Source organism: Fistularia commersonii, chromosome 30, assembly GCF_037954325.1.
Source record: "Fistularia commersonii isolate RoL2024-O1a breed Wild chromosome 30, RoL_Fcom_v1.0, whole genome shotgun sequence".
NCBI classification, from domain to species: Eukaryota; Metazoa; Chordata; class Actinopteri; order Syngnathiformes; family Fistulariidae; genus Fistularia; species Fistularia commersonii.
In genome coordinates this window covers 7,501,294-7,517,691 of record NC_141313.1, presented here as the reverse complement: position 1 = coordinate 7,517,691, position 16,398 = coordinate 7,501,294, and the positions used below count along the sequence as shown (strand labels likewise).

The 16,398-nt window shown below is 41.2% G+C and overlaps 2 protein-coding genes across 5 annotated transcripts; both read right to left on the bottom strand.

Moving 5' to 3' along the window:
- Positions 1-788: 788 nt before the first annotated feature.
- Positions 789-10,278, bottom strand: sesn2 (sestrin 2). Of its 3 annotated transcripts, none has more exons than XM_086178172.1 (11): positions 9,785-10,278; positions 8,528-8,593; positions 7,732-7,920; positions 5,768-5,950; positions 4,302-4,532; positions 4,081-4,219; positions 3,894-4,009; positions 3,673-3,756; positions 2,082-2,188; positions 1,851-1,995; positions 789-1,591 (listed from the first exon to the last, which is right to left on the bottom strand). In XM_086178172.1, the coding sequence occupies exons 1-11, from the start codon at positions 10,124-10,126 to the stop codon at positions 1,505-1,507; spliced, it is 1,689 nt and encodes a 562-aa protein (XP_086034298.1). In that variant the 5' UTR covers positions 10,127-10,278; the 3' UTR covers positions 789-1,504. The 3 variants fall into 3 exon arrangements, with proteins under 3 accessions (XP_086034298.1, XP_086034299.1, XP_086034300.1); XM_086178173.1 differs by having other exon boundaries at positions 4,087-4,219; XM_086178174.1 differs by lacking the exon at positions 9,785-10,278 and adding an exon at positions 9,283-9,386.
- Positions 10,279-11,363: 1,085 nt separating this feature from the next.
- On the bottom strand, positions 11,364-16,165 carry matn1 (matrilin 1). 2 transcript variants are annotated; one of them, XM_086177814.1, is made up of 10 exons: positions 15,955-16,165; positions 14,604-14,788; positions 14,343-14,507; positions 13,843-14,065; positions 12,917-13,039; positions 12,579-12,751; positions 12,218-12,449; positions 11,983-12,135; positions 11,822-11,902; positions 11,364-11,713 (listed from the first exon to the last, which is right to left on the bottom strand). In XM_086177814.1, exons 1-10 carry the CDS (start codon positions 16,040-16,042, stop codon positions 11,664-11,666), a joined length of 1,473 nt encoding a protein of 490 aa, XP_086033940.1. In that variant the 5' UTR covers positions 16,043-16,165; the 3' UTR covers positions 11,364-11,663. The 2 variants fall into 2 exon arrangements, with proteins under 2 accessions (XP_086033940.1, XP_086033941.1); XM_086177815.1 differs by lacking the exon at positions 12,917-13,039 and having other exon boundaries at positions 15,955-16,164.
- Positions 16,166-16,398: the final 233 nt, after the last annotated feature.

The following is a 16,398-nucleotide window of genomic DNA, read 5'->3' as shown; positions in this document are numbered from 1 at the left end:
TCCACAAATCCATAGATGTGTGTGTAATATATATTTATATTAAAATCTGTCTGGGGTTGATTCAGGCCATTTGTCAAAAATTCATCACATGGGATGGGTTCTTTGGCAAATATTAAATGTCTATACATTTAACTGACTCACGTCCACGACAGGATTAATCTTTTGTGGTTCCTTCACGGATGTGCCCTAGTTTTTACGTTTTTGGGGGTTTTGCTGTATTCGGATGAAACGGTGTTGGGATAACAATGTGTAAATAACGAGCAAACAGCATAACTGTACATGTTCCAGTTATAGATGTACACAATTCTTCAATTTCAACACGTTTTGTTTCCTTATATGCAGCCCTCCAAGACTGTTGCTGTGGTTACTGAACAAATGCCCAAAACTAGTTGAAATAACATTCCTACACTGAATTAGTTAAACTAGTGAACACAAGACTCTTGTGAAAAAACTGAAACACTCAATAGGTTTAAAAAGCGCAAACTTATTCTAATTGATTTAGTTGCATTTATGTCTTAGTCCTGTCCTATTTTCTATGTAAAAAATGCCAAGACATAAAAAGCATTTGTGTGCAAACATATGAGGATTTGTGACACTATAATGTTCTACTTTGAGCATCAACCGGAAGCAAGTGTTTCTTATTCCCTTTAGGGTCGCAAGTTTTACTAGTCGTAGGAAGAGTTCTATTAAACACAATTTGAAAATATAATCACTAGTTCCTTTTCCCGCAACACTGTCTTTGCCTTAGATCCTAATATAAGGAAAACACCAAAAATACAACTGCAGAATTTTTATTTTGATAACCTTTTATTGTATATAAAAATACAAGCTATGATGTCTGTAATCTCATCCTTGGTTCTGCAAACACTGGGGACTGAGGTGTGAGGAGTCATGTTAATTAATAAACGACATAAATTCAGCAAAAAAAAAACCAATGTCATAATCTGGCTATGCAGCCCTTTTGTCATGTCACATCAGCATCAACAAATGTATAAATGGATAAAATGAAATGTGGCCTCGTTCTATGTTGCAACAAAGCGGTTCGATCTGCTGACTGCCAGGTGATATGGAACACCATAGAGATGAAGTCATGAATTACATGTGTTCATTCTGCAACAAAACACGGGTTCTTTGTAATGAAGAAAGCCCGCTCAACTATCGACACGGAGATTTGCCAGAGTGACAGAGAGAAGTGCACATTATTTAAAGCACCATTTGTGTCTCTAATGGTGTTTAAAACGAAACCTGATCAACTTCAGTGCAAAATAAGTAATGTTTTCAGGACCCGAATCCCCAGTTTGCCAAGTAGCATCACAACCTTAACAGATCAGAAGATATGCATATACATAACATTCATCATAGTGCAGGGGCCTGTATGTGTGCGCGCGTATGTGTGTGTGTGTATACGTATGTTTTGTTAGGTTAGGCTGCGGTAGAACACAGCTGGCTCAGCATCTGCAAAAACATGTGCATCGTTTCTCACACACCCACACACACACGTGTGTCATCTCATGTAGTGTGTGATGGCTCTTAAGGTGTACAGAAGTGCAGCTTGCAGCCGTGCCTCCATCACTATCAGGTTTGCATGAACCTGCAAATATAAAAATAACCAAAAAAAAACACACAATCAGAAAACCATGTCATCATTACTTCAGGTTACAGGGTGACACACTTTAGTCTCTGACAGATTCCTTCTGCACCGCCATTTAAAGACAAAAAAAAAGTGTTGAAATGTCAGCTAATTTATTCTTTGCTGTGGATTTAGTCGAGAGAGACGGTGTGCTAAAATGTCAAATGATTCATTCACTGTGATGCAGAGGTTGGGTCAGGTAAGTCTGTAGGGTTCGTACCTTTTCAGAATGTCTGAAGTGTCTCCAGAAGGCACGGTAAATGTAGGCTGTGGTCTGTTCCGGGTGACAGGCCATGGTCTTCACAAAAACCTTCAGAGAGCGCTCCAACAAGACATTCACACTACCATAGTCATAATCATCATACCTGGATGGGTACAAAGGTTACAGGTAAATTTCACATCAGAGACTTAAATCCAAAACAAATGTTGCAGCGAGTTACATGACACAGACCGGATCCCGTAGAGGCAGTGGATGTAGTTCCACAAGGCTTTCCTCAGTGTGTGAGTGTCAACATCTTCATGCATGGCCATCCTATGATAGGTCAGGTTACTCACAACCTACAATAGATGACATCCCCACACTGATTTCTGCAAGTAGATGCATTAATCCTGTGGAACCACCTCAGAGCTACACGCTAACAAGAAGCTAATCCTGGGGATGCCACATTGCCCACTCAGCAGGCAGTTTCCCCATATAATAATTAATGATTGACATTTCTCACACTAATAAATGCACCAGGCATGTAAATGAACAAATAGGTTGGAGTGAAGCTGGTATTTTTCCCTAGTGCACCAACTGCAGCCAACTAGTGTATATTATTCAACATGGACATTTTACTGCTTTTCATAATTTGTACGTTTCATTTACATTATCAGCTTCAGTGTGTGTGTAAACAGGTCATTTGTGCATCAGGGTTACAAATATATTTGGATTTATCTTTATGTCGAGTGGAACAAACAATAAGGACCTGGTGGTAATTGCCATTTTCAAGCACACTCTGCCTGTTTTAATAGTCATGTCGTGTCAGTCATATTATATTCCTAGAGGCTCATGTCGCCATGCATTAGCCCAGATAAACAAGATTGGAGGTCTGTTATGATGGTGTCTAGGGCTCCTGAGGTCATTAGTTATATGAACTGATTGTAAGTGGCATTCTCTGTTATAGCTATTACATCATAGTCACATGTTTGGTATATTACAATAGATTTAATAGCAAGGCCTCATTTCCAATGAACACATTAGTGATGCATACAGTCTCTGGCTTGGCCAGTCTATCCATCGCTCATCTTTCCACCAGAAGCACCATGATGTATTTGAGCAGTATCCCAGGAGCATGTGGCTGCATGCATTGTGTAAAAAATACACAAAGTCTATTTTTAAAGGAAGTCACATCAACATGCAAAGAGTAGGGTGTGGAATAGCTGTGACATAGGGAGCCATATCAGTGGAAACAACGCCTTAAGCCACAGAGTTTGGACAACAAGTCGCCTGCATGTTCACGGTTTGTGATCTTTCAACATGAATATAGAAGATTGGAAATGTTTATAAGATAGCTATTTAGGTCAATTAGGGTTTTTCATTTGCTTTGTATGAATTATGTTTATGGCCGAGGAAAGAATACGCTATCAAGTCCTTTACACAGAATACATAAAAAAGTAAATCTCACTATTTAAGAGAAATGTTCATCTACATAAATTATGTGACATGCAGCATACTGTTGACAGGGTGAGGCCAATTTCCACACACTGATGCAACAATTTAGATCTTGAGCATGTATAATAGAATTCTCAAATTCTAATGATAGAGTCCTGGACTGTTTTTTTTGTTGTTTTTTTTTTTTTTTCATAAAAGCTGACCGCTAGAAAAAAATATACTCAGATTCCAAAATATATATGGCCAAATAGTCATTTTCTTTGTGGGGTTCTAATCATCACTAACAGATTTTGTCCTGACAGTAATTCCATCTGACACTCAAATTTGTCATAAATCAGTATTAGATACTGTACATTGTATAATATCTGTGGGGGAAGGTGAGCTGTACCTGGAACTGCTCATCTAGGAGTTGGCCCATGTCTGGCAGCAGTCTGTTGACAAGGGAGAACCCATGGTCCTCCCATGAATAGTCCTGTACACACATTTCACCCAACAACATTAGCACAAACATGATTTATGAAACTAATCAATACACATTGTACTAAAAACTATTTGGAACAAATAAGAGGCCAGAGGAGCAGATAACAAAAAGGATAGGGTCTAAACAACCTGGGCTCTCATAGTGGGTGGTGACTGTTCCCCTTTTGGGGCAAAGTCTTCATATCTGAACTCCGGCTCCTCCACCAGATGCAGCAAGAGGTCAGGTGGAGCTCCTCGCACAACCGCTGAACAAACAATGAGGAAGCGGTGAGTAAACAAATATGTAAAAATTACAGCAAAGGACAAGCAAGCGTACTTGTACCCGTTGGTATGCTTTCACTCCTCTCCCTCTCAAAGCGAGTGACCATCTCTTCCTGTGTGTATTCCTCTTCCTGCTGTTGCAGCTCCACCATCCTCTTCATCAGCACCTCCACCTCCATTGCACCATCGCCCAACTGAGGAGAGACAGAGAGACTTAGAGGCAGTTTACTACAAAAGTCCATCAGCTAAGTGAAAAGAGCATTGTCTTAGTCGCACCTCCTGTCGGCCATCCTCATGGGCAGGGCTTTGGGGGCTATGGGGGCTGCGAGGAAGGTGACTGGGGGGTGATGGAGGCTGGAAGGTGTGACCACCAATGTGATCAGGTTCTGGGTTTAAACCACAGCCCCAAACAAACGAGGAGAGAGAGTGAGCATGAGCCATGAGGATCACAGCATGAATCAATTCAGCCAGTGACCAGCGAGGCTCCGCTCCAGGAAACACCAGCTCCTGAAGCACAAATGAGGGGAAAGAATTATGAGACTCAGACAAAATATGGCAGTGGATCACAAAGTGCATCAGAACTGATAATTGGGGTTTATAAAAATCAATTCAAATGTGATCAAGTAGACCTCAAGGAGCTACAGCTAAAACAAAGAATAAAAAAAGCAAAGTAAGATGACCTTATAAGAATTATTTCAAACTGTTCTTTCAGATGTTAAAAATTAGTCAACACTTAAAGCTCAAGGGGAGGGACAAAATATTGATTATAGATATTTCTTGTGGTACTCCCCCTTGCAGTACCATATAAATAAACTAGTGCCAAATATATAGATTTTTTTAAACAGCTGCTGTAAGTAAGTTATCTAGCTCTATTGACAAGTGATCTGCGTGTGGGTGTTTTTTCTTTTTAGGATGCAGAATGTTTGGAGAGAAAACAATGGAAAGAATACATAATTCATTTTGGCTTTGGGGTCTATTTTCTTCCTCTCCAGCCACTTGATATCCTGATGGTTTCATACATGATCTGCCTTGAATTTATTGATTATCAAATAACTATTTTATTTACTTTTATTTCAGTTCAATATAAGTCTGCTTATCACCATTTAAGATAAATTCTCTTGATTATATAATGTGAAAAGTGTAACCTTAATTAAAAATAAGTTGCTGTTATTTTCCATTTAAATGTTCTTGTTACTTCTCACTAACTGTATAGCTTACTGCAGATTTTCAGCTAACTTTTCCTTGCAATTTATTCAATATCCCAGAAAATATGGGAGTAATTCTACCCTTTTAGTGTGTTTCATATGACTCAAAGTAAAATGATATTATTTTGAGCTGAGGCAATGACTAAGCAATTCTGTTAGTGTGTAAACTGTAATACTCGTGTAAGTAGAAGATACTACAAAGGCATTTAAAACCTCATTTATCACTATTTACAGCTGAAGTGTCATTTTTTTTCCATTTCAAATCAATGTCCATAAGTAAGTCTGCTACAGCTATGTCACCTATGTAACCTATGTATGCTATGTAACCAGTTAGGTTAGTATTGCTATTGTCACATTGTAAAAGATTGCAAGCTCCTTAAAGTTTTGTGTTAAAGCAAGACATAGTGACTAAGTTGCATTATTGTGTAGTCAGTTGAATCTTTACTGAGAATTTTCAATATAAAATCACAGAACAGCATTCTAGATTTAATGCAGGTATTCTGGGCTGTTAGGATGCTGTAAGGTGTGATGCCTAACCTGGATGTGCTGCTGCGTGATGAGCCAAGGTCTATGTGCCAAAAGCTTGTTTAGTGTTTGCAGACTCCGCAGTTTGCTGGGTGCGTTCTGCAGGCCACTCAGCCAGCTCTCCTCCCCTCCAGCATTCAAGAAGCCAATGCTGTGCTGCTGCACCAGGTAGGAGCAGTGGTGTCGTGCTGCAGCCTGTGAAATATGAGGCAGAGTCACAGCTGTCAAGTCTGAACAGAGAGAGACAAAAACTGTCACTCTGCCACCAAAACAGAGGGTGAGTTTTATATAAATGTTTTTATTGGCACTGCATATGGAACAACAGTGGCTTCATTAAGAATATTTTGGACTGGGGGCTGTTTTTCTGCAGCAGAAAGAGGTTTGATTTGAAATTAAATGAAAATTTTGGTGCTTACATTGCCCGCAGTTCAAACTAACTATATTAATAGACTGTTCCGATATAAGTTTCTCCAGATCACTTCCTCACCAGACTGCTCAGATGCCACACCAGGTTTCATATAGCTATTATTAAAGGCAGTGTATCATTCCTACCCAAAATTAAACACATCAAAAAGTTGCCGTTGCAAGACACAACTTAACTGTTATAAGGTCATTTAGAGTATCGGGAATGGATTTCTGAGAAGTGCAGCTAAGGAAGTTTGCAGAGATGAGCAACACAAGACTTTAAAAAGCTGCAGTTGGGTAAGAATTGGTCATCACTCAAATTCATTCACATTCAATATTTTTCACAAAGGGGGCAGCATATTGGTATTTCTATGCATCACATATTGGGTTATTATAATTGGATTCTGTAATGAAATTTCATAATAGTCAATAATAGAAAAGTCAACTAACTGGACCAATGAAATACACAATATTTCACCAAATTGTGCAGGTCAAGAAAAGGTCAAATTTCATTTTAAATATGTATTAAAATATTTGTCAGATATGAACTGAAAAATTCCTGGACCTTGAAAGACTTAAATAATGTAACATCTTTGTTTGGTGCATTATAATTGTGCATACAGACATGGATTTGAGACTTATCCAATGGACAACCGCAATGCCTGTTACATTTCCAGGATGGTCCTTAAAAATACTATTGAGTTAGAAACCTTAACTTATTTGTCTCTAGCATGGGGGTAGTGCTCAAAAAACTATCATACTATAGATGTGACAGTTCAGTTGGTTATAGTTGTTTAAGTCAACTCAGAAACTGTCAAGCATCACAATTGTGGTCAGTTACTAAAGATGACTTGATAATTTGCCACTATTGCTAGTGTGCCAGTGAATTTAGGTGTAATGTGTTTACCTGCCATTTCATTATTATTAGACAGCCCTTCATAGTTTTGCTGTCATTTTTAGTTTGTACAGCCGTTTCTTTAACATTCCAGTGTGTGAATATGAATACAAATTTGAAATTCATTGGTCTATAAAAGGGCACATATTATGCTACTGTATTATTGCATTAGTGGCATAGAATTGCCTTAAAATGATTGATAATCACTCACAATCACTTCTGGGGTGATTTACCACCCTTTGAAGAGTGTTACTGTGGCAAAATTAAGTGGGTCATTGCGTTTACTTCACCCATAAGCATGAGGACATTTTTCCTAGTAATGTTTTTTTCTTTTGCAATGTGAATAAGGGAAGAGTGTTTGTGTGTGTGTGTGCCTTTGAGAGAAAGGGTATTAAGGGTAATAATGGGAGTTAGAGACTGATGAAAATATGCATAATACAACATTCAGCATGAGGCTCCAACTGGTATAGCAGGTAGATTTGTGAGACATTTTCAGCAAACATGTGGATACAAAGACAATAAGAGAATGCAAAAACATCAGGCAGAAATTGTCAAGTCAAGGCATCTGATCTCCATATTGACCATGGCCATTTATAAAAGTAGAAGAAAATTAGCTTTAATCGTAAGTTCTGCCCCTTTATTTTTTGCAACTACAACATATATTGTTTTTTTTTACCATGACAGCAATGTAATGTCTCCACTGGCGGGGCAGGGGGCCATCCAACTCCAGCAGAGCATGCTGTGTCCTCAGGAAGCAGCTTAGGTAGGCAGGGTGCAGTGCCATTACCATAGTGATATGGTCCACACGACCCAATGAAAGAAATGATTCGATTAGAATATCCTGGTCGGGTCCTTCTTTCATTATCTTTAGACAAAAAAAAAAAAGACAATCCATGTAAAAATCAGTTAGCAGAATGTATCCTTAGCTTTAACAGAGACATACAAAAACCTTTACAAACATACTTTCAGAGTTCTTTTCAAGATATACTAATAAGAGTCTCAGGAGCCTCTTCATTGTGTTAAAGAGAATGAAAGTAGTAAACAGATGTTGGAAAAAAAATGGAATCGCATTCGTTTTATCCTGTTGACAGACAGCCATGAAATTAGGACAGTTCAGTTCACACGTATTTTTGTTGAAACCTGAAATGAGCAACTCTGACACAAGTGCATAATAAAGTGCATCCTGAAGTCATGAAAACATGATTGCTTATTTCAAGTAATTAGACAGAAGAAATCAATGTGTTGTGCCATCACCATTGGCAACAAAACTTTAATGTTGCTTCTTTTTATGGCAAAGCAAGAAACTCAAGTATTGCAGCAGCAGACATGCTCATACAGTTTCACAACTATATACATATGTTCAACCAATCCTAAAAAAAAAACAAACATTTACATGTTGAACTATTAGCGTTGACTTTTAATGCCAGAATTATATAAAAACATATGACCAAGTATGTAAAACATAAACAAACCTGTTTAGCAGGAATAAAGGCACTGGGACCTGTAGCCAGAGACCGAGGGATTTCAACTCCTTGCTCCTAACGGGAGGAAAGATGGTGGAACATGAAAAAAAACAAATATAATCAATCAAGCGTGAGCCACTTGTTTGTGTTTTTCCTGAAAATTTCAAAGATAAAAAGCTGTGTGGTTGATGAAGGTTTGATTTTAGGCCTTGTGAAAGAAAAAATTGATCCATGTTGGACTTAGTATTCATACCATATACTTGATATGAAGTACAAGTAAGTAACAAACAGTTCTATGAATCAAGTTGAGCATGATAAATTACCCCAAAACAATGGAATGAAAACTGGCATGTGGCATGATGACATAAATGACACAGACGCAGGAAGACGCTAGAACTTCAGGGTGAGTCATGATTCTGAAGAGGCCAATGTAAGAGCGAGGTAGAACTGCTTCACACCATTATGTAAACGAGAACATCAGGTGAGTCCGGAGGTCTAAGTTGATGTATCCCAGAAGGAAGACGAAATCGAGGAAGAGGAAATGTTAGTCCATACTTGTTCTTTATTCTAGTTTTACGATTGATTTTTTAATGCAATGCAACATCAATCGTAAAATCGTAGTAATTTAAAGAAGTAAAAACAACAGGCTGATTTCCAGTGAGTTCAAACCACTTCGCACTTCACAAGAACTACCCGTGAGCAAAAAAAGCCGTAACTACGGTCAGTAAACTGTGAATGTAAAAGCAGGTCTGCGATGAACTCACCACCATCCTCGGCGAACCGCGGGCAAACTAACACAAGTCACCGCTTGATCTTTTCAACACAGAAGGCTGGATAGTATACCGACTGTGCTCACTCGCAGCTACAGAGAGGCCAGTGCGGAGCCGCGGGTGGTAGCCGGTGTCTTTCAGGGAGGGGGGGCGTGTCCAGCAGCCCTGTTTGCGCACACGGCTGAGGAGTCTTGCATCACCTCAGGAGATTCGACGACTGATGTAATAACCAGCAATTGGTCTAAAGATAAAGATCAGCTGATATCTCAGACTAATCAGCTGTCAGGGCATTATGGATTAGATCGTTTACCTTTTATTCGCTATACCGAACCAAACAAAATCGGTTAGGGAAAGGTTCGTGTGACTTCTGATAAACCGACCTATTTCTTGAAACGTTCCCGTTTAGAAAGCAAATGGTTCCCTTCTAACAAAAAACAAAGCAAAACAAAACAATCAAAATAAATGTTCACGTATTTGAACAATATCTTAAGTTTACCTGTGCGGTCCGTAACAGCTCCGTAGTTGTCAACCGCACCTCCTCCAGTGGGCACGACCGGGAGAGCCTTAGCAAGTGAAGAAGGGTCTGTCTGGTGAGCCGCGTTGATCCAGGCCGGTCCAAATCCAACGACAACAGAACCCCTTGGCTTAGCTCCTTCAGGGCAGCTGCCCGCTCCTCTTCGTCCCTACTGCACAGCCGGGCTAAACCCTTCATACTCGGCCCACCATCCGTATCCGACTCGGACTGGCGGCGACTGGCGCGTCCAGATTCGGACACTGGGCCGACGGTGCCTCCTCCATTAGCCCGGCAGGGGAAGGCTGCCCTGTGGCTGCTGGCCATCACTTATCCTGGAATCTCCGGTTCTTCCAAAGAACGTCTATATGAGTTTATCGCTGCTAATAGTCGCCGCTATTTGGAAGTATGAAGACGCTGAAGAATTCGTTACGTGTTCCAGTCTGTCCGCACGAAATGTGTCCGTTGCGTTTCTTAGTTTACTGCACATTAACCTCTCCTGGAAATCATTAACTCCGACGGGCAACGTTCACAGTGGACGGACATTCCCCAGGCAGAGAACCGGTTAGCATGCTAAACTAGCAAGGGTACTGTTAGCTGATGCTTCGCAAGGTTCTAACGGCGCATTTTCCGGTGGCTCGATTTCTTGAAGACACCACTAACCAGTGATTGTTGTCCAGACTGAACTCGAACGCCTAAATATAAATGTTCCCAGTTTAAAAGTGACTCGAAAGGGCAACGAACACGGTTTTTTCAAGTTTTCCATTCGCCGGTTTCTTTCGTTCAGCTGTTCTGGAGTTGGGAGATTTTTTTCCCTTCCTGCGTGTTACGTCACAGTGACGTCACGTGACGCCCACTTATGAAACTGCAAGTGAATTCGTTGTACGTCCACTAAAATACGTCTCTGCTGAGTCGTGAACACCGAGATCCAGCGCGTGTATTTGTCGGATCTTGTAAATTATCAGCGGGTTTCATGTTTTGACAGGCAAATGCCGAAATCGTCAAGGCTCACAAGCCTTTCCACTGTCATAACTTAGTGCATTCATTCAATAAAGAGGGGAAAATAACCATATCGATTAAACCGGATGTTGCATGGAGCAGTTTTGTACAGCTTATATTTCTGATTATAGACAAACAAAGTTATTGTGTCGGTACTTCATTATACTACTACAAACGGGCATAAGCTACAAATGGCATACAAGGCCTTAATTTAAGATCTTTGACCTTGTGGTCCTCAAAGGCCATAACTTTCAGAAGGAAATTTCACAACATTACAGGTACTTCCTGAATTACCTTTATTTAGGAAAAAAAAAAATCTTATTTTCGTACATATATCTGATATAAGTCTCATGGACCTGTCTGTGTTTGTCTGAGAGAAAGAAAATATAAATGAGAAAGCCTAGAGGAAAGTTAGTGCATTCCAGTCGGAGGAGAAAGAGAAAGCTTCAACAACGACCTATGTAAAGCGACAAACCTGTGAAGGTGATGTGATGCTCTGATGGATATGACAAGACACAGAATGTCATGAGTGCACAGGCAGCAATAAAGAAAACCCTTCAGTATACCATCACCGTTTCCCTATGAGGGAAGACTTTTATTAACAAACACACAGGCTGGCTATGGATGATGACCATCGGAGTGGCCCCGTACAAACACACATGGCAAATGGAGTTTTGTGTCCCAGGAGATCAGGGTGGACGAGGCACAGCCAAGACAGGAGGCAGTGGAGATGGTTTGGGAGTGCTCAGGCTACAAGCAGAGGTCAGGGTACATACACACACACACGGGTTCCTGTTCTTCATTTTACAGGAAGTAAAAATTGTATGTGTACAGGTGGGTGTAGGGAAGGATGGTATTTGAGTCCTCAGACAATTTTATTCTCCAGCAAAGCAATCCTCTTCGACATACTCTCTAGTGAGATATTCATTAAGGAAAACAACTTGATGACAGAAAACAAAACATGAAAACCTGCCATCCCACCGATATATTATTCTCAACGACTTCATCTCTCGCAAAGGATATTCTTTTTTGTTAGTGCCTGTAGGGCTTCTTCTACTTTCTGTTGGAACTTTACAAGGGAGTCGCATTCACAGGGATCCTCCTCTGTGGAAAAAGAAAAGATTAGTAAAGGTTCTGAACTGAAATTACTTTGACGAAAAGGGAGCAACAATACTGGTGGTCACCTTGACAGATGTTGATTTGTAGCTTTTTGGCGATCTGGGTCATTGCCTTGAAGTCGGCAGTGTAGAAGTAGTGCTCTCCAGTGGGCTCAGAGGCGATCTCTTTCAGCTCATCCTCCACTGCATTGCCCACTCCCACTGCATACATCTTGAACCCTGAAATATTCACAGAGTCAACTTCAGTCTGACTTAAGAGATTATCACATCAGTCTGCTACTTGAACTCATGTGCCTCTTACCCATCTCCTTGGCCTTCTTGGCAGCATCTCCAATAAAGTCCTGGCTGCGCCCATCTGTGAACACAATTCCAACCTTGGTGACTCCAGGCCGGGCACCCTGACCAACACTGAAGCTTTTGTCGGTCAAATAACGAAGGGCTTGGCCTGTCATTGTTCCCCTCTCCATGTAAGCCATTTTTTTCACAGCATCTTTCAAGTCCTTTTTGTTGTTGTGTCGACCCAAGGGAAACTCCTGCAGGAAGGACATGTGTTGGATGGCATTATTGTTTTTCACATGTCATTCTCAGCATTATTGTTTTTCACATGTCATTCTCAGCATTATTGTTTTTCACATGTCATTCGCGGCTAAGCTCTCACATACCTGTCTGACTGAGCTGGAGTACTGCACCAGTCCAACATGAGCTTTAGTGTCAGATACATCCAATTTGTCAATGATCTGGTTGATCCATTTCTTGACCAGCTCGAAATTCTCAGGACGCACACTCTTTGAGCCGTCGATCAGAAAAACTACATCTGTTGCTGAATTGCTGCAAGCTGGTGATGCCACACACACAGGCACACACACACACACACACACACACACACACACACACACACACACACACACACATCCATAGCAGAGCACGTTATTCCAGTAGCTCAGTGACTATGCTAGGACTAATACTTTCATATCATACAGACATGCACAGACACACTCACCACTGCAGCTGCGACCATCATCCATGAGGGTAAAGCCATCTTTGCAGGCACACTTGTATGATCCAGGGGAGCTGATGCATACCTGCTCGCAGTCATGATCCCCAGTGGCACACAGGTCAGACACTGTGTGTGTGTGCATGCACAACACACACACACACAGTGGAATAGGTAGAAAGGTGCACATATGCACACAAAGGGGGTGGGTGGTTGGAGTTAGGAGACAATGACACTATGTCAGTTTGAAAATGGGAAAATCTAGCATTGATTTTTAATGATCCACTGTAACCGGCTGCCTGGTGGCGTGGAGGGTGCATGTATCCAGTGGATCCTTAAAACAAACAGGCGGAAAAGATTGGAGTAGCCTCAAATAAACAAGATTTCTTTTTTGTGTTCTACATGGGCTTGTCCAATAACAATCCATCACATGCGGACATGCGGCTCTGCCCTTGGCTGAAATGTCTGCAATGAGATTGCTGCTGCTAAGAGAGTGTCAAAACTGCTGCAGACTTGGAGTGCCGAAGGGCATTGCTAATTAGAGGTTTAATGATTGCCTCTAATGGATCAGTAATTACAGATAGATCAGTCTCGCCTCTCAGTTTTGTGAGAGTGACTGTGGAAGGAGTGAATTTCATTCCAAAAGGTTGTTCCTACCCTGATGCCCTCATGCAGTGATTTTGTCAGGAGTTTGAATTGCAGAGGACAATAGGGAAGAGCAATACATTGCAATGAAAACTAAAAGCCCTGACACCTTACCCTCAGTATAGGGGAAGCACAGACAGCTCTCTCTCCATGGGAATATAGGCATGACTAAAATAATGACTCACCCTGAAAATATCTGTTTTACCATCTACTACTGTCCCTAAACATGGATTTGTGAAACTCTCCTCCACTGTTCCCTCTTCTGTTTCCTCTACCTCCCATCTTACCGCAGAAAGCCTCCTGGAACTTTTTGGTCAGCTTCTCGATGACACTGTAGCTCTCCACATAGTCCACGTGATCATCCAAGGGGTCACTCGCCATCTGCTTCAGGGTGCTCATGTCTACGCGTCCCACACCAATGGCAAAAATCTCAATGCCAGCTTCTCGTGCACGCTGAGCAACATCTTTCACATTGTCCTGAGGGCGCCCGTCTGTCACAATAATTGCTACCTGTGTAGGAAGAGATTCAAGACTTGATGTTTGTAATGAGTAACTGAAAAAAAAGATTGCCTTTTCGTATGTTATTCATTTTTTTAAATAGATGTGTGCATGATATAAAAGTATATATTTAATCCCTCTCACAATATTCGAAAACAAATGTACATCATTATTTTTAGTCTCTCACTTTCATTTTAGGCAGATATAATCAGTGCAGCATCTGTTAAAGTCTTTTTCTTTTTGAATTGCTTTTTGACCAACTATGACACATGACAAATGTATGCCTGACCTTGCTGATATCAGGAGATTTGACCCGAGCGCCTTCGCCCTCACTGAAGGCCACATTTAGAGCAAACTGAATGGCCAGACCTGTCATTGTCCCAGTAGACAGGGGCTCAATCTTGGTCACAGCCTTAATCAGCCCAGCTTTGGTGCGGTGTGTTTTCAGAGACACCTGAAGTTGACAAATAGGGAGGTCAAGGAAATGAAAGACAGGGAAATGACAAAAGACCTTTACTAAGTCATAGTGAGCGTGAGAAGAGCCACATGCCTCATTTTTGACACGGCTGGCATAGTTGACGACTCCTACGCGAGTAGCATTGGGTCCAACATCCAGACCCTCAATGACTTTGGCCAGAAAGACCTTGACTTGTTCAAACTCAGAGGGGCGAACACTGCGACTGCTGTCAATAATGAACACCAGGTCTGTTGGACGGGTTTTGCACAAACCTGCCGCTGTATGGGGAAGGTGAGAAATGACATTTAATGTAACCATACACCAAAGGTTTGCATGACTAATATGTAGTCAAACATGTTGATGGAGGTGAAGAACGAGGGGGAGGGAAAGAAGGAGGGTGGGGGTTACACTGAGAAGGAGGTGGTCAGAGGAGAAGGGAAGGGTGAATGAAAGAAGGCTGGTGAGACCTGTATTAAAGAATGTGGGAGGAAACATAAAAATGGGAGGCAACGAGGCACCAGGCGCAGACGGAGGTGGTCATGAAGAGAGATGGAGAAAAGCCTGGCTAGGGAAAGGGATGAAAGATTCATTTAGAGGTCAAGTACATTATCTATCAAAATCATAAAAGAAATGGTAACACTTGAATTGTGATTGTAGCAAATGATCACAAATGAAAACAAAATAAAAGTCGAATTTTGACAAGATATTTTAGTATTTGTTAATCAAATACCAAAACCATAAGTATATATCGAAGACGGAGTCACTTGATTCTGCTCGTATCTGATGATTTAAATTACCTGACAATTTGGATCATTACAGCTGCAAAGGAAGAGAACAATTTTCTATACTGAGTCCAGGCTTTAATGACCAGTGCCAACTCCCAAAAAGCTCCAGTGATGGTGGAACATTACTGATCTCCCTTCTCACCCTTCACCTCTCTTCCTCCCTCCCATTTTTCCTCTTGCAAATTTTGCAGTCCAACACACACACACACACATTCTGTAACAGTCAGTACTGCATACATTCAATCACAAGGAACAAGACAGCTACAAAATTGAATAATCAATCCAAATTCAATTCTAAATCTTAGTTGATGGCACTATGATTTGTGAAAGTTTGAAACTAGCACCATGCTGTCATTGGATCCTCACCATAAGTATTGAAACAATTTTTAAATCGCTTGCCTATGACAAAGTTTTAAATATTTCTTTTGACAGTATATTGATACCACTATTACAGATATTTGTGCAAGATTGAGCTTTCAGGGGGCTAAATTTGCAATGATTACGGACAGCAATAAATTAATTAATTTATGTTCTTACTGTGCCTCTAGTGTAGTCATCTGTTGAAAATATTTTTTATCAACATTTGGGATATATGTTCAACACCATAACTTCAGCAGCCTCTGAAGCTGTGATGGGAAGTTAAAGGTCTGTCCTCTTACCCATGGCAGCAGCTGTGCGGACGTCAACTGTGGCTTGAGCACCGAAGAGGCCAAGCAACAGCAGGAACAACGGCAGGGTAGGCATCATGTTGAAAGAGAGGCAACAACTAAACGCAGGGGTTGGAGCGTCAGCAGGTCCAAGAGTGGGAGCTGGAGCAGGATGCAGCGAGTTCCAGGTGAGGGGGACGGCCACAAAGTGAGACTGAGTGACTGTGAGCTGAAGGTTATCAATGCAAGTGCTTCACACACTCTGCCCACAGACTACCCCCCCTTTCTTAGTTCCAGTGTGTGTGTGTGTGTGTGTCTGTGGGTAAGAGAGGGAAATACCTGCCCTGGGAGGACCTAAAACGGTGGGCAGGGAAAGATAAACACACCTTGGATGCAGGCGAGATGGACAGGTATGTGTGTGTACGTAGTAAAACCCGTGTTATGCATAGTCTCCGA

Excerpts from the sequence above, each read along its gene's own strand:
- sesn2 (XM_086178172.1), bottom strand. The coding sequence starts at position 10,126 with ATGGCCAGCAGCCACAGGGCAGCCTTCCCCTGCCGGGCTAATGGAGGA. Across the intron at positions 4,533-5,767 it reads TCACGCAGCAGCACATCCAG|GAGCTGGTGTTTCCTGGAGC; the intron begins GTTAGGCATCAC and ends TTTGTGCTTCAG. Across the intron at positions 2,189-3,672 it reads TCCTAGATGAGCAGTTCCAG|GTTGTGAGTAACCTGACCTA; the intron begins GTACAGCTCACC and ends CATCTATTGTAG.
- matn1 (XM_086177814.1), bottom strand. The coding sequence starts at position 16,042 with ATGATGCCTACCCTGCCGTTGTTCCTGCTGTTGCTTGGCCTCTTCGGT. Across the intron at positions 12,752-12,916 it reads TGATGGTCGCAGCTGCAGTG|CTTGCAGCAATTCAGCAACA; the intron begins GTGAGTGTGTCT and ends TGGCATCACCAG. Across the intron at positions 12,136-12,217 it reads CAAGAAGGCCAAGGAGATGG|GGTTCAAGATGTATGCAGTG; the intron begins GTAAGAGGCACA and ends TGAATATTTCAG.